The sequence below is a fragment of the Mustela nivalis genome (assembly GCF_964662115.1).
Source record: "Mustela nivalis genome assembly, chromosome: 8".
Taxonomy (NCBI): domain Eukaryota; kingdom Metazoa; phylum Chordata; class Mammalia; order Carnivora; family Mustelidae; genus Mustela; species Mustela nivalis.
The window spans coordinates 34,809,663-34,836,644 of NC_139027.1; the positions used below are offsets into that span (position 1 = coordinate 34,809,663).

The 26,982-nt window shown below is 42.1% G+C and overlaps 1 protein-coding gene across 2 annotated transcripts; it reads left to right on the forward strand.

Moving 5' to 3' along the window:
- The first annotated feature begins 3,446 nt into the window (after positions 1-3,446).
- On the forward strand, positions 3,447-25,940 carry MRPS5 (mitochondrial ribosomal protein S5). Of its 2 annotated transcripts, none has more exons than XM_082744217.1 (12): positions 3,447-3,693; positions 5,917-5,997; positions 7,913-8,050; positions 8,885-9,010; positions 10,415-10,648; positions 12,406-12,440; positions 14,406-14,496; positions 18,303-18,349; positions 18,836-18,893; positions 19,202-19,264; positions 23,023-23,159; positions 25,564-25,940. In XM_082744217.1, exons 1-12 carry the CDS (start codon positions 3,636-3,638, stop codon positions 25,786-25,788), a joined length of 1,293 nt encoding a protein of 430 aa, XP_082600343.1. In that variant the 5' UTR covers positions 3,447-3,635; the 3' UTR covers positions 25,789-25,940. The 2 variants fall into 2 exon arrangements, with proteins under 2 accessions (XP_082600343.1, XP_082600342.1); XM_082744216.1 differs by having other exon boundaries at positions 3,592-3,689.
- The last annotated feature ends 1,042 nt before the right edge of the window (positions 25,941-26,982 follow it).

A 26,982-nucleotide genomic window follows, 5' to 3' on the forward strand; every position in this document is an offset into this window, starting at 1 on the left:
TTGATGCTAAAACTGGGTATAGTACAAGAATCTCCTGCACTATTTTGCCATGTCTGCATGCAGCAGGGCAGAGTCTAGTATTGGCAGTAGAATCTCTAAATACATGGGCCTTCCAGTTATCAGTTTTTAGGGGGATAATATTGTATCCCCAAGGGAGTGACCCATATAGCCATCAGGGCTCTGGCCATAAGGGCTGCCTTTGGCCAGGCTGCTAAAGTGTTTCTAGAAGTTTTGCTAATTTTAAGTTAAAGATGCTGTTGGTTCTTACAACTTTACCAGGACACTATGTATGGTAAGGACAACACACTTTTTGAATAAGGGTTCTTAGAGAGTTCTTTTATAATAGTTCCTGTAAAGTGTGTGGGTGTCAAGTTGACATGGAATGGACTATAATGGCTTTAAAATGTCAACTTGGCTAGGCTGAACTACATTTCTCTACATGGTAGCTGGATACCTAGGGGATGAACGTGGAAGCTGCCAGTCCTCTTCTGGCTTTGCTAGAAGTCCCAGAACACCAATAGCTTTCCAATGAAGTCTTCAGATATTTTTTTCTGCCTTTGGAAATGCCCATTACATATGTATTAATGTTTATGAAGCTCCATTACTTATCCTTCACTTTCTTTCTCTCTCTCTGTTCTTTGGACTGTATAATTTTTATGGATCTAGAACACTGATGTTCTAGTTCTATGTTCTAGTTCTAGTTCTATGTTCTAGTTCACTGATGCTCTCTTCTGCCTTCTCAAATCTGATGAGGCCTCCACCACTTTCTATTGGTCAAAGCAAGTGATAAGTCCAGTCCAGATTCAAGGAAGGGGAAATAAACTTCACTTTTTTTTTTTTTTAAAGAATTATTTACTTATTTTTAGAGGAGGGTAAAGGCAGAGGGAGAAAGAGTCTTAAGCAGATTCCACACTGAGTGGAGACTACGACAGGGTCTTGATCTATATCTCAAGACCCTGAGATCATGACCTGAGCAGTAATCAAGAGTTGGGTGCTACACCAACCATGCTATCCAAGCACAATCTTTTTAAAAAGATCTTATTTATTTGACAAAGAAAGACACAGTGAGAGAGGGAACACAAGCGGGGGAGGGGGAGAGGGAGAAATAGGCTTCCCACCGACCAGGGAGCCTGAAGTGGGGCTTGATCCCAGGATCCTGGGATCATGACCTGAGCTGAAGGCAGACCCTTAACGACTGAGCCACCCATGTGCCCCTAAACTTCACTTCTTGATGAGATTAATAACATGTAAGTTAGAGACAGAGAAAGAATTGTTGGGACCATCTTTGCAGTGATCCTACCATTATGATTTTAACTGAGCAGTAATTTTCCTTCTTCAATCCTCTGTTTGAATACCTCTTACCCAAATTCCTGCCAGCACTGAGTGGGTCAATCTCTTTTAATTTAGCCAACTTGATATGTTAGAAGTCTATTAAAAAAGGGATGCATCATAAAATAGGGGTGAAATAGGTTGTCTAACTCAGCAAAGAAAAAGAAATGGATGAAGCGACCAAGTCAATCTTAATTTTTGGAATCTAACTTGTCACTATTTTTGTTTTTCTGTATGTTTGAAAATTTTTGTACTAAATTTGAAAATCGGGAGGTCTGGCTGAGCAGGAGTACTGACTTCTTAAAAGAAGTCCATATCCTTATTGGGGCTTTATCAAGATCACAGGCTTCTGCATAGCAAAGGAAACAGTCAATAAAACCAAAAGACAACTGACAGAATGGGAGAAGATATTTGCAAACGACATATCAGATAAAGGGCTAGTATCCAAAATCTATAAAGAACTTTTTAAACTCAACACCCAAAGAACAAATAATCCAATGAAGAAATGGGTGGAAGACAAGAATAGACATTTCTGCAAAGAAGACATCCAGATGGCCAACGGACACATCAAAAAGTGCTCCACATCACTCGGCATCAGGGAAATACAAATCAAAACCACAATGAGATACCACCTCATGCCAGTCAGAATGGCTAAAATTAACAAGTCAGGAAACAACAAATGCTGGTGAGGATATAGAGAAAGGGGAAACCTCCTACACTGTTGGTGGGAATGCAAGCTGGTGCAGTCACTCTGGAAAACAGTATAGAAGTTCCTCAAAAAGTTGAAAATAGAGCTACCCTATGACCCAGCAATTGCACTACTGTGTATTTAACTCAAAGATACAAATGTAGTGATCCGAAGGGGTACGTGTACCTGAATGTTTATAGCAGCAATGTCCACAATAGCCAAACTATGGAAAGAACCGTGATTGTCCCTCAACAGATGAATGGATAAGGAACTAGTAGTATATAAATATACAATGGAATACCAGGCAGCCATCAAAAGAAACGAAATCTTGCCATTTGCCACGACGTGGATGGAACTAGAGGGTATCACGCTTAGCGAAATAAGTCAATCAGAGAAAGACAATTATCATATGATCTCCCTGATATGAGGAATTTGAGAAGCAAAGTAGGGGATTTGGGGGGTGTGGAAGGGAACAAATGAAACAAGATGGGATCCGGAGGGAGACAAACCATAAGAGACTCTTAATCTCAGGAAACAAACTGAGGGTTGCTGGGAGGTTAGGGGGTCGGGAGACGGTGGCTGGGTTATGGACATTGGGGAGGGTACGTGCTATGGTGAGTGCTGTGAAGTGTGTAAGCCTGACGATACACAGACCTGTACCCCTGGGGCTAATAGTACATTATGTTAATAAAAGTAATTAGGGGCGCCTGGGTGGCTCAGTGGGTTAAGCCGCTGCCTTCAGCTCAGGTCATGATCTCAGGGTCCTGGGATCAAGTCCCGCATCAGGCTCTCTGCTCAGCAGGGAGCCTGCTTCCTCCTCTCTCTCTGCCTGCCTCTCTGTCTACTTGTGATTTCTCTCTGTCAAATAAATAAATAAAATCTTAAAAAAAAAATAATAAAAGTAATTAAAAAAAATCCGTATCTTCTCCATCCACATATTTGGGCAATCCGGGTAGACCCAGATGCAGTGAAGCCATGAGCCGGGCTGGTGAAAACACCGCAGCCGTAGGCCTGGGATATGAGTGTGTGATCAAACGTGAGAATCGGAAGAAACCATAAATACGTGTGAAATCCAGGATGCGTAATAACTGTAAACACGTCAGAGCTTTACCAGAGCTGGGTATGAACTTTATACTTCTTGCCTGTCTTACCTACTCTAAACCTTCTCGAGACATCACCCCTTGCAGCTTTAGACCCTTTTCGTGCTCGTCTGTACCTCGCACTTCTTGTTGCAGACGTTCCGCAGCCCCAGCTCCTGTCAGCCCTAGGAGGCCCTCACGGAACCGAAGAGTCTGCAGCCTTTCCGTCTGGTCACTCGCGTCTGCTCCCAGCAGTGTTCGCTGTAAGCCAGCCCCGGCTTCACGGGAGGCCAGCCCAAGCCCCGCCCCCAGGTCCTAACGCGAGGACCCCAGAGGGGGCTGTCCGCGGTTGCGCCGGACTCACTCTCTCATGCTGCCGGAGACTACCCTCCCCTTCCCCCACCACCTCAGTCTGCGCAGCGGCACGGCCCTCTGGCCTCGGAAATTCAGCCGCAGGTTGTGGCTAGCCTTTCGGGAGTTGCAGTCGCGACAGGCAGTGGAGAAGGCGGTCCGGACGGAGGCGCTCGCAGGGCTTCATTATGGCGGCGGCGGTGCGAGTCGCAGGCTGTCTCCCTACGTTGTGTGGCTTGCAGGCGGGTGAGAGCCGGGATGCTGGGAGAGGGGCTCTGAGCGGGGTCGGGAATCTGGGCTTTCACGCAGACTGCAGATGCACGGGCAGAAAGAAGCGACCGAACCCGGCCCCTGGACCTGTCATGCTCGGCTCCCGTCCCTTCCAGAGCCGCTGTGTGACCTTGCGCGCTTCCGCGCCTTCTCTGGATCGCAGGGCTCTGTAAAGTGAGGGTGAACGGGACGCCGCCTAAGTCTCCTTCCAGTTCACCAAACTGCTAGTGCGTGCTTGGCTAAGAGGCGCGGGGAACTGGGAAGCAAGCATCGCCTTCCCGGCGGGCGTGATGGTAATTCATTTGGTGATGGGTTCACTTGGAGATGTCGATGTGGGGGTTCGAGGCAGGTGGAGGCAGTCCTCCAGCTTGAGTCGGATAAGGTTAGTATCAGTCATTTTAGATTCCGGGCTGGTCAGTGTCGTTATTGAAAAGAAGGATGTTTTGAATGTCTAGGTTTTGCTGTTAAATTGTCCTCTCCCACCTTTGGTGGTTTGCAGCCTGCAGAGGGGCAGTCTGCTCTGTGTTACCCTATGTTTCATGATCGACTTGGCCTTGTTTCTTCGTTCTATTTTATTGTAAATCCACAACCCAACATTCGTAATTCCGAAACCCGAAGACCTCTAAAAACCGAAGTTTTTTTTTTGTTTGTTTTGTTTTTGTAACTCATTTGTTGGGAAATTTAACCAGAAATCATTTGGCAGAAAATCTGCCCTGAACATTCTTTACTTCTGTCCCATATTGGACCACCTCCTCCTATTTCAAGGCTCGGTTCAAATAAGATCTATGGCATTTGTAGCTTTCCTTCGTGAGCCCTTACTGTGTTCCTGGGATTATCTTAAGATGTTTATGCTCTTCCTCACTTCCTCTTCACAGTGCCTTTGTGAGATAGATGTCTTTATTATTTCCATTATAAAGATGAGGGAATCAACACAGAGGTTGAGAAACGTGTTTAAGGTTACACGGGGAGGGGATCAGGTTTTTGTACCCATACCACTTGGATCCAGAGTCTAGTTTGTTTTCTTGTTTTTTATTTATTTATTTTTTTGCCTACCCCCTTTTTTGGTATATTGTAAACTTCTCTTTTCATAGCAGCTTTATCGAGATGTAATTTACACACTACAACTATCCTCTTAAAGTGTACAATTCAGTGGTTTTTAGTATATTTACAAAACAACCATTTATAAATACAACCATCACTGTATAACCAAATTTTAGAACATTTTCATTAAAGTATATCCTTTGGCTCTCATCCCCCAAGTTTTTCATTGCCCCCAGCACTGGTCAACCACTTATCTTTCTCTCTCTATAGTTCGCATGTTCTGGATATTTCATGTATCCATGTATCCTTCTGTGATTGGCTTCTTTTACTTAACATAGTAGGTCAAGATTCATTGATGTTGTAGGTGGTGTTTCAGGAGAGCATGTCAGAGACACAACGGGATTGAAGAGCAGAGTGTGTTCAAGAATGACTACAAGTCTGGTGTAGAGAAAGAGGGTGGAGGGGACAATGGTGACAGATGAGGCTGATGTGGAAGGTTGGGGCCACGTTGTAGTCCTGTATGCCATGTGGAGGACTTTTGACTTTGTTCTGCAGGCAGTAGGGAGCCAAAGAATGATAAATCGGGCCTGGGAAGTGACCAACAGCGTGTTATTTTAGAAAGGCCTGCCTGGTAACAGGTGGGGACTTAGAGGGGGAGCAGCAAGACCTGCTAGGAGACTGTTGTTATCTTGTGGCCATGGGATGGCGCCTGAGCAAAGAAAGGGCAGTGAGACAATGGGAGGGGGTGCAGCTGATGTATATTTGAGGACAATTTATAGGGCTTGGTAACTGGTTAGATGTCAGCATGAAGGAGAAGATATGATGTAATGTTCAAGTGGTCATGGGATCCAAAAATGATTCATTTACTTCTCTTGGTTCAATTATTCTATAGATATCAATATTCTTTGGGTGTTAAAAATGTTCTCTTTAGGGGTGCCTGGGTAGCTCAGTGGGTTAAAGCCTCTGCCTTCGGCTCAGGTCATGATCCCAAGGTCCTGGGATTGAGCAGGGAGCCTGCATTCCCCACTCCCCATCTCTCTGCCTGCCTCTCTGTCTACTTGTGATCTCTGTCTGTCAAATAAATAAATAAAATATTTTTTACAAATGTTCTTTTTAATGTAGAAATGTATTTTAAAAGAATTTTTAAAAAATTTACAGGTCACATATGGTCCAGACAGCTTTACCGAAATACCTTTCCAGCAGCTTCCATTTTGGCAGTGAAGACTGCTCTCAGCAATGGTGAGATTGGTTTATACAACTGCCTTTTCTTACAAGATCTAATGCTAGAGTACTTTATGTAGGAATAAATGAAAATGAACAAAGCACATTTTTTATAATGGAAGTGCATAAGGCCTGGAGTAGTTTTCAAGTTTTATATGATTATAGTTGTTCTATTTCAGGGCTTTAAAAAATAATAGCTGTGATTTTTGGAGTAATTACTGTGTGCCAGGCTTGTAACATGTTATATTGGTTAATTCTCACCAGTTTTTATGAGGGGGTTTCGTTTCCATTTTGCAGATGATGAGTGAGTCTCTGAGAGGCTAAGAGACTCGCTCAGATCACACAGCCAGTAAGTGGCAAGACTAGGTCTAGAGCTGTCTGGATACTGTGATGCCTCCTAGTAAAGCTGTGTCTGTACAGAGGCCTTACTGCTACACTGACATAGCGCAGGGCCCTCTCTTTAGTCACTCTCCAGAAGGGAAGGAAGCCAACCTTTGCTGAGCCCATGTTGTACTTGTGGTCAGTGAAATGCCTTTTCCTATGGTTAGGGCAGAATTGAAATCTCATTGTGTCCTAGACCTTCTGGAACTTTACTTTTAGTCTTAACTCCCTTTTATCTTGTTAACCCCACTTGTTGAGATAACTTCATGCCTTGCTTGAGGGGTCCAGAAGAGTGTGCTTACCTGAGCTATTCCCTTTATGTGGGTGACTTACTCATTCATAAGCTACTGACTCTGTCCTCTGCTGTGAGCCAGGCAGTATCCCCAGCCTGAGCTGATAGATGGTCTGCAGAAGGCTTCCATGAGGAAGGCTACAGACTGGCCTCACTTCTCACAGACGTGAAAACAGCTGCTGTCACTCTTTGGCTTTCTGTTCAAGTCCAGTGCCCCTAAATCAACTTTATTCTCTCCAGGGCTGTTTTAATCCCCCTCTCATTTTTTTCACAGTGACGCGATTATCCAATGAAATACAAAGCTGGAGTGTGTGTACTGTTTTTGTAATCAGCATTCCCATTTCCCTGATTCCTGTCACCTGCCATCTCCCTCACAGGACACTACCACCCATGGACTTGGTCAAACGGCTGCCTCTAGGACATGGCTGTTTGAAAACGTCTTCTTGTGTGAAACATGCATGTGGTTAGAGAAATTCCAAAAAAACAAAAAAAGCAAATCTCTCCCACTAACCACGGACACATCAGTTTTCTTCCTCCGAGGCAACTGCTGTGACCAATTTCTTATATATGCATCTGAAATTAGTCTGTAAAGTGTATTGGTGTCCCCTCCTTGTTTTTTCAGCATGAAGGGTAGGGTGCTCTCCTGTTTGGGCACTGTGCTCTTCTAACCAGGCCATTTACAGGTCTTTCCACGCAGGTGCATTGCCTGCTGAATATAGCAGAGGTCACTACTTGCCCAGAGTAGACAGTGCTGATCATGGGGTTGTCAGGGCAACATAGCGCCGTGGGTACCCAGGTAAGGACAGATCTACTTTTTTAGACAGCTGCATCCATCGTGTGGATGAACTCTCACTTCTCTAACTAGGATCGGCAGTTAGCTCAGCAGTCTAAATATGATTATATTTTTAAAGAAAGGCTGTCCTCAAAATAATGACTCTTAAGGGGTGCCTAGGAGGCTCAGAGGGTTAAAGACTCTGCATTCAGCTCAGGTCATGATCTCAGGGTCCTGGGATTGAGCCCTGCAAGGGGCTCTCTGCTCAGCAGGGAGCCTGCTTCCCCCTCTCTGTCTCTGCCTGCCTCTCTGCCTCCTTGTGATCTCCAACTGTCAAATAAATAAATAAACTCTTTAAAAAATAGGGCCCTTAAATGTTCAGGTATAAGTGACTTATTTGTGTCAGGAACAATTAATTATTTGGTGCTGGCAATATTTTTCCACAGGCATGGGCATCTAACTTGGAGTTTTATTCCATCTACCTATAGGCCCTCTGTCGTCTCCAGGAACCAGAGACATTCATCATTTCATCGGCTTGAGCCGTGCCCTACAGACACAGTGCTGTATTTCTTCTCCCAGTAATTTGATGGGCCAACAGTATAGAGCCTATAGTTTCTTCACTAAACGTACGTAGACTGGCCACAAACCTCTCATTTCGTGAGGCAGGAAAATAAAAGGTGCTTTTTTGTATCTTAATTTTTTTCTTTTTCCTCTTCTTCCTTTAATGAATTAACACTTAAAAAATTAGTATATTATGTGCTCTTGAAATAAAAATATTCCTTAGTGTACCTCATAGAACTATCTCACGTACTACCAACTCTATTTGTACTGTACTTGGTGAGCACTAGTTTAATCCCCTCGTCTGGGGCACCTGAGACCTAAAGTATTGAATTGGGGCCCAAATCCCTGCTGATTTAGATTCACAACAAGAATGTACTTGAGGTCTGTTTTCAATTGCACTTTGGTAGAGGAGAGAGTACAAAAGGAAAAGTTAATTTTCAGTAGACATTGTGTTACTAATACTGTTCCTGTTTGCAGTGGTATTTGAAATAGTCCAATCTGAACTGAAATTAGCTTGTAATAAATGGAGATTGATTTCAGAACTCAGCATTGGCAAATTAAAAGAAATTAGAATTGGGGGAAAATAAAAAGAATTGGGGCGCCTGGTCCACTCATTTGGTGGAGCATGCAGTTCTTGATTTTGGAGTTGTGAGTTTGAGCCTTGTATTGGGTGTAGAGATGACTTAAAAAAAAAGTCTCTGTTTAAAAAAAAAGAAATTAGGACTATAAAGCCAATTCATTTTAGATTATTTGGTAAATACAGAAAATCAAAAAGAAGATCACCACTTGTATCACAGTGATAGAAGTGAAGCTGGCCTCTTCTGGCCTTTTTCATTCAGTAGAGGACCATCTATCATTGCTTGGTAATTAAAAAACAAAAAAAACCTGTTTCATTATAGTGACAGCAGATGAGCTTTGGAAAGGCGCTTTAGCAGAGACTGGAGCAGGAGCAAGAAAAGGAAGAGGCAAAAGAACTAAGAAAAAGAGAAGAAAGGATTTGAACAGGGGTCAGGTCATTGGTGAAGGTAAGCTTATTTATAATAAACCTAATTGCTTTTTAAGGTTTCCCTCCTAGTTTTATAGAGAGTTTTTATAGTCTAGAAGCCTCGCACATTTTCAGGAAGGGCATTAGGGTCTGTAGTTTTAGAGTTCAACCACATGGCTCACTTAATGTCCCATGATTCTGGGGGGAAGAAAATCCTGTGAAAAGGAATTTATTCACTTTTTCATTCAACAAGCTTTAAGTGCCATTGTGTCGCATCTTCTGTGACAGTCACTGCTCTCAAGGAGCTTATGATTCATTGAGAGAGTTGGCAGACTTTCTCTGTAAAGAGCCAGTTAGTAAATCTTTTTAGCTTTAGTGAGCCACATGGACTCTGTTCCAACTATCCAGCTCTGCCATGGGAGCTCAAAGACAGTTCAGATAATACATGATCAAACCAGGATGGCTGCGTTCTAGTAAAACTTGACAAAAACAAATGGTGGCCAGGGTTTGGCCCCGGGGCCTTAATTTGCCAACCCCTGGAACACATGGTCATTTATACGTGTGTTTTTTTGAAGAGTAAAAATAGTACAGTGTACATGAATCGATATTTTGTGCTGTGGGGGCTGACAAATTATCTTTAATTATAATAGGCTTCCAGGCATAAAGAAAATAGCATTCACTGCACTTGCTTGTCTACTTGAATCTTTTTCTCTAATGACTCACCTTGTATCTTATTTTTTAGCATTTCTAAAAGTTACAACAATCTCATTATGTATACCTTCTCAGTAAAAAATTCAAAGATTATAGAGAAATCTAAAGTCTCCTTGATGCCCTTTCTCTCTCTTCCAATACCAGTTGCTGCCCCCAAGCAAGGCATTGATCTCATTTTGATGTGTTTCCTTCTGACTTTTTAAAATGTTTTTGTATACATAAATACTCTAAAAGAAACACACGTTTTCTTAAAAAAAAATTAAATTATGTCCTGGTATGAACTAGCTTATGGTTTACTTTTTTCACTTGGTAATAGGTCTTGGAAATTGTTCCATATCAGAACCTATATAGCTACCTTATTCTTTCAATTTAGTGCAGAATATTTCATGCTGTAGTTCATTTAACCAGTCCAGTGTTGCTCTACAGCTATAGAATGTTTCCACTCTTTGCCTTTACAAATAACACTTAAGTGGACCTCCTTGTCCAAGCACACTTATGCCTCATACTTACACAGGAGTGTTTTTCTAGGTAACATCATGAAGTAGAATTACTAGTTATGGGGTAGGTACACTTAAAATTTGCATAGACCGTGCTGAGTGGCCTGCCAGGTGATCGTTAGTTTAAGCTCTGTCCAGCAGTGTCATCATCTGTACACACGTTGCCTGCCAGCTTAACATTTAAGAAATGGATGATTTAAAAAAATTCTTATTAATGTATTTTTTTAAACCTTCAGGGCGTCGTGGTTTCTTATGGCCTGGTCTGAATGCCCCTCTTATGAGAGAGGGAGCTGTGCAGACCATTGCCCAAAGAAGCAAGGAAGAGCAGGAAAAGGTAGAGGCTGATCTGGTCCAGCAGAGGGAAGAATGGGACCGGAAGAGGAAGATGAAGGTTAAACGCGAGCGAGGATGGAGCGGAAACACCTGGGGAGGCGTCAGTCTTGGCCCTCCTGACCCTGGTCCCAATGGAGGTAGCAGAGTCCTGGTGCTGCTTTCCTTTGTGACAGAGAGAGTACTTATAGTTCTAGAATTCCTTAATAAGATTTTATTTACTTGTCTGTTAAATTGCCTTTTCCCAAGAAAGGATTTGAGCATTACCGAAATAACTTCAGATTATTATTTAGTTGTATTTTATGGAACATTAGAGGCCCACAACCAAGAGGTATTCGACACATGGGAAGCAAAGTACTTGTGTGGCATCTTTACTGTGTGACTTCTCAGAGCCTTGAATGTGGTACCATGCCTTTTGGGTCTATACGAGCCACGTGTAGGGTGCAGTTCCCCAAACACAGGTTTGCTCATGGGGTACCTATGGAGCAACATAGCTTGGGAGTGCTATTTTGTTAACAGGAGATAGACTAGATAGTTGTCTTTCAGCTTTATAAAAGTATACATGAAATAAAAATTGATAATACTTAGCAGGCCGAATTAGAAAAGAGAGTCCTCCCCACCCCTCGCCCCATCCCAAATATATAGAGAAGTAAAAATCATCTAAAAAACTCTTGTCAACGAGTAGAAGATGAAGTAATAGACAAAAGTTTGACGATTTTCTCAAGTTTGGCTTAGAGAGGAGAGGAGAAGTTGAGGTGGAGAGATTCAGGTGAATGTGCTTAGAATGGAACAAAATGCTTCAGTTGAGAGGACGAAGGTGTGGGTTGGAGAGAAAAAAAAACTCAAACTAAATCCCTACTGCGGGTCCAGATCCAGAATGGATAAATGGATTCACTTGTGACTATGGATTCAGGGGAGCCTGTGCTGTTGGTAGTGGAAACGTGTGCATGCTGGGGGCGTGGTGTCTGAGTGCTGTCTGTCTGGTGGCTTCATTTAGTCTGTGAGGAGGAGGTGGGGTCGTCTGCTGAAAGTAGGGTGGGCGCGTGGATGAGTGTGGCCACCAGAGTCTTTTGATGAAGAGGCAGGATCTCTAGGACTGGCTTCAGAATTATCTAGTGGAGTAGGAATTAGAGTTTAGAGAAAAGAAGATTGGCTATGAGTTGGTAATTGTTGAAAAGCTGGCTAATGGCTATGTAAGATTTCATTTTGCTGTTCTCTCTTATTTTTTGTATGATTGAAATTTTCTATAGGAAGAAGTTAGTAAAAATAAAAGAACACAGAGAGTTTGCAATGGCTGCTGTGGTGAGTGGAAAGGGACCTAAAGGACTTAAAAGGCCAACAGGCAGCAGGGAGAACTTGATTGAGTTGGAGACCATGAATTTCTAGTGGCCCATGTGTGTGCTGTGCTTCGACTCTTCTCCTGTAGCACCCAGCAGGCCAGGTGTGGTCAGACAGTTGCATTGATTCTGGCCTGGATAGTGTGTTGGAGAGAGAAGCAGGTGAGAGATTTGAGGACATTTGCAAGCTCTGGTGGAAGCTATGGTTTGTGGTATCTTGGCTGAGTGGCAGAGGCTCTGAAGACCAGAGGGATTTGAGGGAAAGGAAGATAGTGGTCAAGAATCTGGAGGTGCTGGGGCGCTCCGGGAGCCATCACCGTGAGAATGGTTGAGTGAGAGAGCTAGAGATACCTCTCCAGTGATGCTGTCGGAGAGGGTGACGGAATTTATGAATTTAGTGCTGGAGCAGTCTCTGGTGGTGATGGACGACCAGGGAGTCGCAGCAAGAGATCTGAGGTTCTTTTTCACTTAAAAATTGTTGGTATGCCTGTGTTGAAAATGCTTTCATGTACTAACCATATAGACACATTTTATCTGTGTGTCTGCTTCTCTCTCTACAGAAACATACGATGATTTTGATACCAGGATTCTTGAGGTAGGCATGCTGAATTAAATACCCAGTGGAGAAGTTGGGGTGGGTGGAGTGGGATTAGCATGAGAGCAACCATCAGGAAAGGTCTTTTCTTTTTTTTTTCTTTTCTTTTTGAGAGGCGGGAAAAGAGAGTCAGGGATAGGGGTGGGCGGAGGGAGAGGTAGAGAGAGAATCTCAAGTAGGCTCCATGCCCAGCCTAGAGCCCAATGCAGGGCTTGATCTCAGGCCCCTGAGATCATGACCTCAGCTGAAATCAGGAGCTGAGCATTTAATGGACTGCACCATCCGGGTGCCTCTGAGGAAAAGCCTTTGATGCATGACTTTTCTGAGATACAAGGTTGATCTGGATAAGGAAGTGATGACATTTTAATTGCAGTTACTTGATACTGGCTCTCCTGATTGCTGCCCTTTTTGGGGGCTACCAGTTGTGGTCCCCTGACCAGGCAACCTCAGTGGTATTGTGGAGAACAGAATTTGGAGATTACTGTTAAAGCCCTCCTTCAGAGCTAAAGTAGGATTAGCAATCTCTCTTTGAATTCTTAACCAAGCTGTATTGGGTACTCGGTTTTGGGGGCAGAGAGGAGGAACCATGGGGCAGGGGAAGAAAGCTTGGAGTTGCTGTGAGTACCCAGCTCTTGATGAGGACACAATCTGCTTGGCTGTTTGTGGGTCCTTGAAACTGAAGCCTGTATCAGGTAAATTTCACTCTTTCCAGGGCACTTCCTCACAGTGAGCTTCGCTTTGAGCTAGAACCATGTACATGGTCAGGATTAAATACCATATGGAAAAACCACTTAATGATTTTGTGATCAAATATGTATATTGTATCATTGTTATCAGTAATTTAAAATAACATTTACAAGCGTTTATGTCTTTCGGTACCAGTTTATACCTTTTGGAAGTTAATCCCTTAGAAAATTCTTCTAGGGTGCCTGGGTGGCTCAGTGGGTTAAGCCGCTGCCTTCGGCTCAGGTCATGATCTCAGGGTCCTGGGATCGAGTCCCGAATCTGGCTCTCTGCTCAGCAGGGAGCCTGCTTCCTCCTCTCTCTCTCTCTCTCTCTGCCTGCCTCTCTGCCTGCTTGTGATCTCTCTCTGTCAAATAAATAAATAAAATCTTTAAAAAAAAAAAAAGAAAAAAAAAAGAAAATTCTTCTATATATGGATAATTTCCTGTAGGATTATCCATGGACATGAACAGAAGCTCCCTTTTCCTTTAAGCTATTTTTATGGGAAAGGGCTTGCCATGTAAGCAGTTAGAAGTAGCAGTTTCATAATTCCTGGCCTTTTAAATACACCAAAAAACCAAAATAACTAAGCTAAATAAAACACAGATTTTCGTGTAGTTCATAATAAGCAGGTATTTCCAAATTCTGCGTTATCAGGTGAGCCTAATCCTTCATACAGAGATCCAGTCCTACCCTAATTCTATGTACTGCATTTTCATTCATTTCCAAGAAGAGCATATTCTCATATTCTAACATCTCTGATAATTGGGATATGTTATTATCAGTTATAAATTCTTTCAAAGTTTAATCAACAACTCTTTTCCTTTGTGAAATTCATTAAAATAGTGTACAATTTTGTTGTACAGAGTTGTAGTTTTGAATCCCTTCAAAAGCTCTCAGTCCAGCATTCTAACTGCCTTATGAAATAGGAAGGGAGAGCTTTATTCCCACTTTACCACTAAGAAATAGCGCAGAGAGAGCTTTCCTTTTGAGAAAGTTTGCTGTTGCTGCTCATGGCTTGGGAGGATGGTGTAGCTACTCACTACGGGGGTGTGTGTGGAAGGAGGTCACTCTAGTTCCTTAATTCCGAATTTTCTTTTCCTTTTTATTTTATTTTTAAATTGATGGGGCTTGAACTCAACAACCCTGAGATCAAGAGTTGCATGCTCTACTGACTGAGCCAGCCAGGCTCCCCCAGATTTTTCTTAAGGTGCTATACATATGAAACATTTTGTCTTTTAGGTAAGAAATGTTTTCAATATGACAGCAAAAGAGGGAAGAAAAAAATCAGTCCGTGTCCTGGTCGCGGTGGGGAACGGCCGAGGAGCTGCAGGTGAGTGGGGTGTGATAGGCACGGTGCTGGTGGTGGAGGCAGGGACAGGTGTGGCCTGATCTCCGCTCTGGGGTCCATGGGTTCTTGTTGCTGCCCAGACTCTCTGTACAGATGAAACCTTTTAAGTGGCTTGGGTCCACAAAAAACCCATAAAACTCCTTAGAGGAAAAAGAAGGAACAGATCTTTCTCTACCTGCGTTTTCCATGAAGAGCAATGGATATTTGAAAAGGCTTAAGAAACTGTTGTGTTGGGGCACCTGGGTAGCTCAGTGGGTTAAAGCCTCTGCCTTCGGATCAGGTCATGATCTCAGGGTCCTGGGATTGAGCCCCACATCAGGCTCTGCTTAGTGGCAAGCCTGCTTCCTCCTCTCTTTCTGCCTGCCTCTTGGCCCACTTGTGATTTCTGTCTGTCAAATAAATAAATAAAAAATCTTAAAAAAAAAAAAGAAACTGTTGTGTTATGTATAATAGTGAAACTTTAGCAGGGAAAAGCCACTAAATGTTCAATAAAAGGGCATAGTTACAAAAAGAGCATAGCCACACATTGTAATTTTCTGTAGCCATTAAAGAGTAATGGAGAATTACTTACAAAATTATGCTAAGTAAAAATAAGCAACTGAAAAAACTTCACAGAAGATTGTATAATATAATCCCCCCAAAGTTAATAATGTTTAGTCCATAGGTTTGTGCATCATTTAAATTTTCTTCTTTATACTTTTTGGTAAAATTTCTCCAGTGAATATCTGGTTTTAAAGTGCGTACATGGGTGTGTTAGGAAAGAGAACTGTTTATTTAAACCCTTACTGACAGTGTCATAACAAGTCATCTATACGATACTATGTTGCCAAAAGAAACCACTCTTAATAGTTACTTTTATTTCTTCCAGAACTTCTGTATTCATGTATCACCATTTACCTTTTTTTTCCCCAAAGATTTTATTTATTTATTTATTTATTTGACAGATCACAAGTAGGCAGAGAGGCAGGCAGAGAGAGAGAGAAGAGGAAGCAGGCTCCCTGCTGAGCAGAGAGCCTGATGCGGGGCCAGGACCCTGGGATCATGACCTGAGACGAAGGCAGAGGCTTTAACCCACTGAGCCACTCAGGTGCCCCTACCTTTTTTTTTTTTTTTAAAGATTTTATTTATTTATTTGACAGAGAGAGACGCAGTGAGAGAGGGAACACAAGCAGGGGGAGTGGGAGAGGGAGAAGCAGGTTTTCCGCTGGGCAGGTTACCCAATGAGGGGCTTGGTCTCAGGACCCTGGGATCATAACCTGCGCTGAAAGCAGACACTTAACGACTGAGCCACCCAGGGGCCCCACCATTTACCTTTTAAAACATTTTTTAAAAATTACCTTTAAAAAACATTTACAGAGTATATCCATAATTTTGTACCTTGCTTTCCTTGCTTAGTATTATACCCAGAGGTCTTGCTGTAGGAGCATAAACAGATTCCCTCTCATTCTTTGTACTGACTGCATAGTGTTCCATTGGGTGAAGAAACATAATTATTGTATCCTTTTCCCTTTTGGTGAATGTCCATGTTATTTCCATTTTTCACCGCTTAGAAAAACCAGTGAGCTTCTTGTATATGTAATTTGTTGTACTTTTCCCAGTATATCAATAAGGGAAGCTTCTTGCAGTGAAATTGCTGCCTCAAAGTTAGATGTGTTCTAAATGTTGATAAGTATTGCCAGATTGCCCCCCAAAAAGGTTGCATCAGTTTAGGTCCCTCCATACCAACACACCCTGGCCAGCCCTGGGTATTATCAAACTTCACTGATTGTCAAGCAGATCTCTTAGTTTTGATTTGCATTTCTTTAATTATGAGAGTCTGGGCACCATTTTACATGTTTCATTTGCCATTATTTCCTTTTTGAGATCTGTTTACCTGTTTTACCCATTCTCCTATTGGGTTATGGGTTTTTGTTTGTTTGTTTGTTTGTTTTTTTACTGATTGGTAAAAGCTCTTTGTAAGTTAAGGTTCTTAGCCCTTTGTCTATTATACTTTGATTTCACTTTAAATTTTTTTCTACACAAAAGTTTTAAATCCACAGAAGTTTTAAACCTTTCTATAGCAGCTTTTTTTTTTTTTTGAGAGAGAGAGAGAATGAACAGGGGAGAGGCAAAGGGAGAGGGAAAGAGACAATCCAAGGCATGCTTTATGCCCAGTGTGGAGGCTGACATGGGGAGACCTTGAGATCATTACCTTAGTTAAAATCAAGAGTTGGACACTTAACCAACGAAGCCACCCAGGTGTCCCTATATTGCAACTTATTAGTTTTTTTTTTAATCACTTCTAGTTTTGTATCTTGTTTAGAAAGCCTTCAATACAAGTTCATTGGTATTTTCCTCCAAGACTTATATGGCTTAATTTGTTTTGTTAAAACTAGGAATTAAAATCTATAGCCCCTTTTGTCCCAGGTTATCATAGGTCTTGCATTTCATTTCATGGAGCAATATTGCTTTATGTTACTTTTGTATATATAATTTAAAAAAAAATACATTTTTCAAAGTAAATAATTAATGTAATAGCAAATAATAGCAGCATTTCTGTTAAATTGTGATAAATCTCATTTTATTTATTTATTTGACAGCTCACAAGCAAGTAGAGAAACAGGTTGTGGGGGCGGAGGGAAGCAGGCTTCCTGCTGAGCAGAGCGCCCAATGGGGTGCTTGATCCCAGGACCCTGAGATGACCTGAGCCGAAGGCAGAGGCTTTAACCCACTGAGCCACCCAGGCACCCCTAAATCTCATTTTATAGGGTTAAGCATTCACAAACTTAGAATTGTTGATTTTATTTCCTGGTTAATTGAAAATCTGAATTGCATATGAAAGTTCTAGTGGGGCACCTGGGTGACTCAGTTGTTAAGCACCTGTCTTCGGCTCAGGTCAGGATCCCAGGATCCTGGGATCGAGTCCTGGATTGGGCTTCTTGCTCAGCGGGGAGTCTGTTTCTCCCTCTCCTTCTGCCTGCCCCTCTGCCTACTTGTGCTGTCTCTCCGACAAATAAACAAAACAACTTCTTAAAAATACACAGCTTAGTTAAAAAAAAAAAAAAAAGTTCCAGTGAAGTTGTGCTTTTACTCTATAGCCAACATATGTTTTTCCCCAACTGTTTTGGTTATTTTAATCTATTTTTAAAAATCTTCAAAACTATCTTATTAGTTTAGAGCATGGTTAGTTTTTTAAAGTGTATTTAGTTTTATCTAGAGATTTATAAAAGGTAGTTTTATATACCTAACCTTGGATTTTAGAGATAATATCAAATGTGATCTTTCCAGATTGCCCCAAAACAGAAAAGCAAGTCTCTGTAGCTTCATGTTTTTGCTTTAAGTTTCATTTATTTAAGTAATCTCTACAACCCAGTGTGGGCCTTGAACTCATAACCCCAAGATGGAAGAGTCGCATGCTGTACTGACTGAGCCTGCCAGGCGCCCATCTGTAGCTTCATGTTTTTTTTTTTTTTCATTTTTTAAAAAATTTTTCATTTTTTTTCCTTTTTTATTTTATATTTTTATCCCCAGGGGTACAGGTCTGTGAATCGCCAGGTTTACACACTTCACAGCACTCACCATAGCACATACCCTCCCCAATGTCCATAACCCCACCCCCCTTCTCCCAACCCCCCTCCCCCCCTGTAGCTTCACGTTTTATCATTTGTTTTGGGTAACGGGTTTTCTGTGGACAGAAGACAAATGTAGTGCTGTGCAGTATTTTAGGAATTGACACTTGAAATATGGTGAAAGACATTGTGTGCCAAATTTATGCCCCTTTTTATATTTTTCCTTTTTTTTTTTTAAAGGTTTTGCTGTTGGGAAGGCTACTCAGCGGGTGGATGCTTTCAGAAAAGTATGTACATTTTTATTTTGTTGACAGTAAAAGATCAGTGTGCTAGGCACCATTAGAACTACAAAAAAAAAAAAAAAAGAAAAAAATAATGAAATTAAGAACCCTCTCCCGAGGCTTCCTGGCATCAGTTACTGGTCTCCTCAAAGGCAGCCATGACAGCATCTGTTTTCTTTTGCATTGGTTTTGGCAGACTTGTGGCTGCTTACCAAAAGTGCGAGACAGCTGAAGGTTGCAACTCCGACAGAATGTTCAAAAATACTAAGGAATTACTGTTAATGCTTTTTTTACATGTGATAGTGTTACTGTCACAAATTCTTAAAATTAAATCCTCAGCTTTTCGAAGTATATAATGAAATTTTTGTGTGAGTGTGGAATTTTCTGTAATAAAACATTTTCTGGAAGGTATTATTATTTTTTTTAAATCTCTAAGGAAATGTAAATTCTATCAATAGATTTTAAGAAAATGATTTTCCTTTTTCCTTTCAGGCGAAGAACAGGGCAGTTCACTATCTGCATTATATAGAACGATATGAAGACCACACAAGTGAGTGCTAATCTTCTCTCATAAAATTTACAGGGTTACACTTGTTTCCTTAAGTGTGGCAGTTTAGTTTTATGGCTGTCTTTGTGTTTCTCTGCTGGTTATTGTGTCCTGGAACAAATAATTATGTAAAATACAGAAACAAGTTTTCTCCCCTGAGAAGGTTAGTAATGAGTGAAATCAGAGTTTTGTCACTCATCCTTGGCCAGTGTGTACCAGCCGCTTAGGGTAGTAGCAGTTGCCCTGTGTTATTTGTAAGGGCATTAAAACTGTATGCCTAATCCTTTTATGTTTATGTTTTTATCCTCCAGTATTCCATGATATTTCTTTAAGATTTAAGAGGACGCATATCAAGATGAAGAAACAACCTAGAGGTAACCAAACACACTCTTACAGTTTGTTAGAGATAAAGCAGAGAAATGTTCCCAGATCCGTCCTGTCCTCTGTTTTTGATCCCCTTTTGAAACTCCCTTTTGAACTCCCTTTTGAAGACACCAAAAGGAAAGGCCTACGTTAGATCTAAGCAGGCTGAGGTTCTCAGGGACATAAAAGTAGTCAACCTACTCAGGCTCGAATGAACACAGGCATATTCCAGGGGAGTTCTAGGTGGGAAGAGCATGTTCTGAATGGGAAAGAGCAACCGAGTGAGTCATTTTGGATGAGTTGGAACATGAGTTCCTCCTCGAGAATAATTGATGGTATTAGTTGGAGGACTCTTACAGTTTCTTTGGTTCTGGTCATTTGCTCGCATCATCAAGTATCGGTTGAACTGGGTGCTGTGCTAAGCTCTGGGGATGCCAAAGTGGACCTTCCTGTCCTTTGGAAGGGCAGGCAGGCAGAGTTCAGGGTCATGGAGCTGGGGCAGTCATGCCCAGTGGACTCTGGGTGTAGAATTCTTGAGCACTTGGATTTGTATTTAGCCTGTGGTTCTACAGTTAAAATGATACTCTAGATATATCTTAAAAAGTTTGGGTCAGAAAAAGATAAAACATCTAAACTTTTCATGTCAAAGGTTCTAGTATGTAGAAATAAATCAGGAAGAAAAAACATCACAGTACTAATTGTGCACAAGAGAACTTGCCTTCTGCTTTAAAATCACAATCATTTGTATGCCCAGTAAAAACCTTTATTTTATTATTAGAAAAAGTATTGAGTCACTCACTTTGACATCAACGTTTCGACTTGCACTATTCCTGTGGTATCTGGGACCCCAAGTGGCTGTCGAGCCATTGAAATGTGGCTACTGGGATCTGCTGCCAAGTGTACATCAGATTTTCAAGTATACACCAGATTTTACAGGCTCATTATGAAAAAAAAGAATGTAAAATAGCTGAAAGTTATTATTGATTACATGTTGAAATGATAGTGTTTGGGGATATAGGTTAATTGAAGATTTAAAAAATATATATTTTTAAAATTTATTTGACAGAGATCACAAGTAGGCAGAGAGGCAGGTGGGCAGAGAGAGGGTGGGGGAGGGAAGCAGGCTCCCTGCTGAGCAGAGTGCCCTATGCGGGGCTCAATCCCAGGACCCTGAGATCATGACCTGAGCCATTGGCAGAGGCTTAACCCACTGAGTCACCCAGGTGCCCCTAGGTTAATCAAAGATTTAACTAAAATTAATTTTACCTCTTTTTTTCAAATACATTGATGAGAAAATTTTAAAATTCCATAGATGGCTTTTGCATTTATGGCTTATGTCCTATTTCTGTTGAACAGTGTTAGTATAGATAAATTTATATCTGAAAGATTTTTGAAGGGTGGCTGAATTAATGGCTAAAGTTGTTTTTTTAAATCTTCCCTGTCTCTTGAAGCTGTATTTTTCAGGTTTCTATATAGTTGAACCTATTCCCTGTGCATTGGGGTTAATTTTTTTTTTAAAGATTTTATCTATTTATTTGACAGAGTCAGCAAGAGAGGGAACATGGGGGGTAGGAGGGGAGAGGGAGAAGCAGGCTTTCCAATGAGCAGGGAGCCCTATGCAGGTTTCAATCCCAGGACCCTGGGATCATGACCTGAGCTGAAGGCAGATGCTTAACTGACTGAGCCACTCAAGCGTCCCGGGTTTAAATTTTCTGATCTTGAAGCTAAAACAGTAGGATACATTATAGATAGCAGTTTCTAATTTTTTTTTTTTTGAGATTTTATTTATTTGTCAGGGATAGAGGGAGAGAGAGCGAGCGAGCATAGGCAGACAGAGTGGAAGGCAGAGGCAGAGGGAGAAGCAGGCTCCTTGCCGAGCAAGGAGCCTGATGTGGGACTCGATCCCAGGACACTGGGATCATGACCTGAGCCGAAGGCAGCGCTTAACCAACTGAGCCACCCAGGCGTCCCAAGATAGCAGTTTCTAAACTATGTTCCCATGTATTGCTATTTCTGTGAAGAGATATTAATAGGTGTGAACTCCAGAAAGAGTGCATGTGGGAAAACGATTACGGAAAGTAGGAAAAGATGCTTGGGCATCTTGGGGGTTGTCGAAGTCTTTAATGCACTGCTGTGCGGTGTGAATTTCCCAGAGTGGGCTAGAGAAGGCGGCATTCGCAAACTTATTTGACCTTGGGATGCTTCTTCCTTGGCTGCAGTGTGGTGTTTAATGCCTCATGCAGCACTGCCAAGCATGCCCCTATCACATCATACACACACATGCACACATACATTTAACTTGCATTCAACAAGGGTTTTGAGGGGTGCCTGGGTGGCTTAGTGGGTTAAGCTTCTGACTTTGGCTCAGGTCATGATCTCAGGGTCCTGGGATCGAGCCCCACATCAGGCTTTCTGCTCATTGGGGAGCCTGCTTCCCCCTCTCTCTTTGCTGCCTGCTTGTGATCTCACTCTCTGTCAAATAAATAAATAAATAAAATCTTTAAAAAACCCCAGAAAACCAAAAAAACAAGGGTTTTGACACAGTTCTTGCCTGGAATTTGTTTACAATCCAAGTACATCCAAATAATTACCATAGGGTTGTGACCACTATTGCATGGATGTTTGTATATATACAAAACTGGCCCCATTTGGGGAGCGTTGTGTATGGCCCAGTGGCTGTGCAGTAGCCACGCCTTCCCTCGGGAGCCCAGCATCAGCTCTGCTAAGTGGGTGTGGAGAAGGGAGGCTCTTGCCCTGTGAGTGGTAGCAGGTTAGAATCTGCCTTCCAGGCCCTTCCACGACCTGCCTTGCACCCTCTTGCATGGGCACCAGTCTCCAGAGGTGTGTGCATTTATATATACCTGTGCACGTGTGCATTTGTTCTCACGTGAACACTTGTCCTGTGTATGTAACTCCACAAAGAAGGGCAAACCACCTGTTGTTGCCTGTCTTAGCTATCCTCTGAGGTCCCTAGTTTTCACGTGATCTGGCATAGCTCTGGGATCCACATTTAACTGACTGTTGCAAGTAGAAAGCACGGTTCTGTGTTAGGTCCTTATATCCAAATAGTTTTTACATACATATATTGAGTTACCATTACAAGTTGGAAATTAGAAAGCCAGGAACACAGAGTAGATCCTCTGTCTTAAAGCAGGGAGGTATGTGCTGGGTTCCATGTCTTGGCTTATCAAAATGTTAGAGTCTAAACTTGGGGTGTCTTTCCCTCCCTGCTACCTGCATTTGCTGGGTACTGATCTAGATTCTGGGGATACAGTAGAAATAAACACTATTTTAGTCCTCACAGAGCCCACATTCTACTGAGGGGAAACATCAGGTAAGCAAGTTCCACGAAGTGCCTGAAAACAGCAATTAAGATGCTGTGTTTGGGGGGGAGAGGGTGTGTTACCAAAGCCAAGAGAGGCGTTTTTCCAGGAAGAGGAAGTAGATCTCAATGCAACTGAGCAATTGAGGAGGGTGAAAACAGATGTGTTCCTCTGTTCTTAGCCAACTCAGGCATGGGGGGGCCAAGAACTTAATGTTTATATTCTTAATCTTTATAACATCCCTGGTATTTTTGCCCACTTGCTTAAGAGATTTATATATATTATTTCTTTAGTCTTTATAACATCTGATTTAAATCAGTGCCATTATGGAAGTAAGTTTTCCAGAGAAGTGATGAAGCCAGAATGTGAAGCAGGGCCTCCCAAACTCAGAGCCCAAAGCTGTGTGAAAGGCAGCAAGGTGACTGATGGTGTTTTTCCTTTTCTAGGCTATGGGCTCCGCTGCCATCGGGCCATCATCACCATCTGCCGACTCATTGGCATCAAAGACATGTATGCCAAGGTCTCTGGGTCTGTCAACATGCTCAACCTCACACGGGGCCTCTTCCATGGGCTCTCCCGCCAGGTAACCCTTCCCTGGGCTCTGAAACAGAATTTCTTCTTGTTTCAGTTGTGGGCATTTGGACCGTGATGTCCTGGGAACCTCTTGGAGTTGCTGTCCCGTTACTGCCTGAGGGCTTGGGCATTCTTTGCTCCCTGTGGCTGCATCTGTTTAATTAATCCAACTGGAGAGTTAGTTCATGAAAATTACACTTTTAAAAAATACCTCGTGGCTATTGTAAAGTTTTGAAATGAAATATTTATAGAAGCCAGTAATTATAATCTGTGTTTTATTGTGAACAGAATTTATGCTTGTTCTACAATTCTAACAGTATAGAAATGTAACGAAGAGAGAGAAAGTCTGTTTCCTGATTTAGTCCTTTCAGTTGGGACTAGAGTGAAGCCGGTCCACTCAAGAGTGCTGTCTTCAGGAGAAGCACAAGCGGTTTTCACGTTACCCGCATAGGTCATTCAGACGGACACCTGAGTCAGAAGGAGCTATGAACTTAACATGCCAAGTTATTTCTCTGCAGAGATGAGAGCCCTGTGCTACCACCCAGCCTTCCCCCCTCAGCCTGGGCGAGGAGCACAATTGCTCTACTCCCGTGGGCTGCCCTCTCACCTGCTCCAAGGGATGGCCTGTCCTTTGAAGGGATGGATAGACCTTAGCAGCTGGGTGAGCAGAAAAGACAAACAGATTCAAGAGATTCAACTTTGATAGTCTTCCTGATACTTAGGAAGTGTGATACCTCGTTTTGAATAATGTGGTCTTTGGAATAATTATACATATCCCTGTGTAAAATAGGAAAAATTAATTGGAAGAAAAGTTTTGGTTAAAAGATCCTTTTTGAACAGTTGTGTGTGTTGGTACTATAAAAAATAGGCTTCAAAAGGACTTCTAAATTCAGACTTCACATTAGAGGTTTGTTTGATATAACTAAGGTATTGGTTTTAGATAGTTTATATTTATGATCAGGGAAACTTGCTCTTTTATGTAATTTTTTTGTTTCTTTTTAAAGACATCTGAGCAGAGAGCCCGATGTGGGGGCTTGATCCCAGAACCCAGGATCACGACTTGAGCTGAAGGCAGATGCTTAACAGACTGAGCCACCTAGGCGCCCCTGTAATATTTTTGTTTTATGTTAGTACTTTGAATTTTCTGATATGATCACCATGTATCATCTCTTCTAAAATGCCATCAACTATAAAATGTTGCATTATTTAGGGTGCCTTGGTTGCTCAGTCAGTTAAGTGACTGACTTTTGATTTTGGCTTAGGTCAAGATCTCAGGGTCATGAGATCGAGCCCCACATTGCTCTGTGCTGAGCATGGAGGCTGCTTGGGAATCTCCAATCTCCCCACATGCACAGGCACTCTCTCAAAAATAATAAAATAATACATAAATAAAATGTTGCATTATTTTATGTGCCACTCAAAAAGAGAAAGAATGTCACCAGTTTAAGCAATATGCCATTGATTGTAAGACCCACTAATTTAAATTATTTTCTTTCTATGAAATAGCTCATGTTTCTAATTTCAAACTTATATAGAATTAGAACAGTATAAGATGGCCATAGAGTTTGGAAAATGAGGTTGGACATGTCAGGTATTTTAATGTGCTATCAATAAGCCATCTGCTAAATTTATTTGCCTTTTTCCGGTCTTCTGTGGCTGCTGTCTGTAATGAATCCACATGGCCTTCTCACCGAGTGTCGGCAGTTAGTAGCTGTGGCCACCTTTGCTCTCAGTACCTCCCCCATTTGAACCAGGTCTCAGACATCACCTTGTAGCATTTGTAAATATTTCAGTATGTATTTCTAAAAAATATTGAAAAATACCCTGCACTGCTGTTATACCTGAAACTTCACAGCATCTTCAGTTACCTGGGTGGTGTTCATAGTAATGTATCCATTTGTTTAATTTTGTTAAAAAGTTTTTTGCATAATTTGTTAGTTTACAGAAAAGGTCGATACATTATGAGTTCTTGCCATGTCTTTTAGGTCACTTCTAGTCTGTAGGTTTCCTTCTTTTTCTTTCCTTGCCTTTTTTTTTTTTTTGGTCCTGTAGCTTCCCAATCTACTGCTAAATACTTGTGGGTTCTTAATGTCTTCTCTCCCTACGTGTCCTATAAAACAGTGGCTAGAACTAGGGTCTTGATGAGATTCAAGTTCAGTTTTGGGCATGGCATGACACATCATTGGGGGGGTTTAGAAGCCAAGAGACCAGAGGCCAAGGTCTCTTCCTCCATTCCAGTGGGGAGTGGGGAGATGATGCCATCCACTCCAGATCCCATCGTTTAGCTGCAAGGTACATTACCCAGAATCCTCTGAAATGTTAAGTCCCCAAGTGGTCTGTGGACATTCCTGTTCTTTCAGTTATAGATACATCTCATAGACCTAACCTGGCGTTCTCCATTTGGTCTTGCCCAGGAAACCCATCAACAGCTGGCCGATAAGAAGAGTCTCCACGTTGTAGAATTCCGGGAGGAGTGTGGCCCTCTGCCCATCGTGGTGGCCTCCCCACAGGGAGCCCTGAGAAAGGATCCTGAGCCGGAAGATGAGGTTCCAGACATCAAACTGGACTGGCAAGAAGTACGGGCCACACAGGGAATGAAGCGCTCAGTGTGGTCGAATTTAAAGAGAGCCGCTACCTGAGCTTCCTTCCCTCTGGCCTCGCACAGCTGCAGCAGCTGGTACTGTCCAGCATCTAGAGGAGGCTCAGCCACTCACATTTTGGAATGTCACTGTCCTTTTAAAGGACAGGCCCACCTTCTTTATTGACAAATAATAAATAACTATAGCTTTAACTTATCGAGCATGTGATATCTACCGAGAACTGCGAAAGAACAGTACATACATAGTATCGAGGCTACTTTATTTATTTTTTAAGATTGTATTTATTTGATAGAGCACAAGCAGGCAGAGCGGTAGGCAGAAGGAGAGGGAGAAGCCGACTTCCTGCTGAGCTAGGAGCCCAATGTGGGGCTCAATCTCAGGACCCTGGGATCATGATTTGAGCCAAAGGCAGACACTGAATTCAGTGAGTCAACCCAATGACTTGATTAGTCACTCAGCTTGAAACTAGAGGAAAATGGGCAAACCATGTTGTTTTTGACTAGAAATTCTCTTTTTTAAATTACTTTGTATGCTGTTTTAGTGATTGCTTTAGGTATTACATTATGCATATTTGACTCATCACCTGTCTACTGGGCTGATATTTTACCCGTTTGAAGTATAGAAACCTTACCTCCCTTTAAATCCCTTACCTTCCCTAGTGTCTGTAAGTGTTTCAAAATTTCCTCTACCTACATTTAGGACCATGTTAGATATTATACTTTTTGCTTCAACCATCAAACATAATATGGAAAACTCAAGACAAAAACAAAAGCCTATTTTATTTACCCATATTTTAAAATTTTATTGATTTATTTTTTTCATTTTCATTTTTTTTTTTCTAAGCAGTGTCCACACTGGGCATGGATCCCCACGCAAGCCCTGAACTCACAACCCTAAGATCAGAACCTGAGCTATCGAGAGTCAGATTCTTAACTGACTGAGCCACGCAGGCTCCCCTATTTATTTATTTATTTTAGGTAAACTCTGCCCCCAATGTGGGGCTCGAACTCAAGACCCTTAGATCAAGAGCCAGTCGGACGTGCCCTACTCATATTTTTATTCTTTCAGTTCTTCTGTCCTGACCTTCCAGGAGTCTCTGTTAGCATTCTGAGTAGGAAACACCCCGTTCTCCTGCATATCCCCTTTATTGCTGAACTCACAGCACTTCTGACACCAGACTTGTGGGCTTTTTTCTCCCTAGGCAGTTCGCGTGTCCTGCGATTTAACACAATT

Excerpts from the sequence above, each read along its gene's own strand:
- MRPS5 (XM_082744217.1), top strand. The coding sequence starts at position 3,636 with ATGGCGGCGGCGGTGCGAGTCGCAGGCTGTCTCCCTACGTTGTGTGGC. Across the intron at positions 10,649-12,405 it reads TGACCCTGGTCCCAATGGAG|AAACATACGATGATTTTGAT; the intron begins GTAGCAGAGTCC and ends CTCTCTCTACAG. Across the intron at positions 18,894-19,201 it reads ACGATATGAAGACCACACAA|TATTCCATGATATTTCTTTA; the intron begins GTGAGTGCTAAT and ends TTTATCCTCCAG.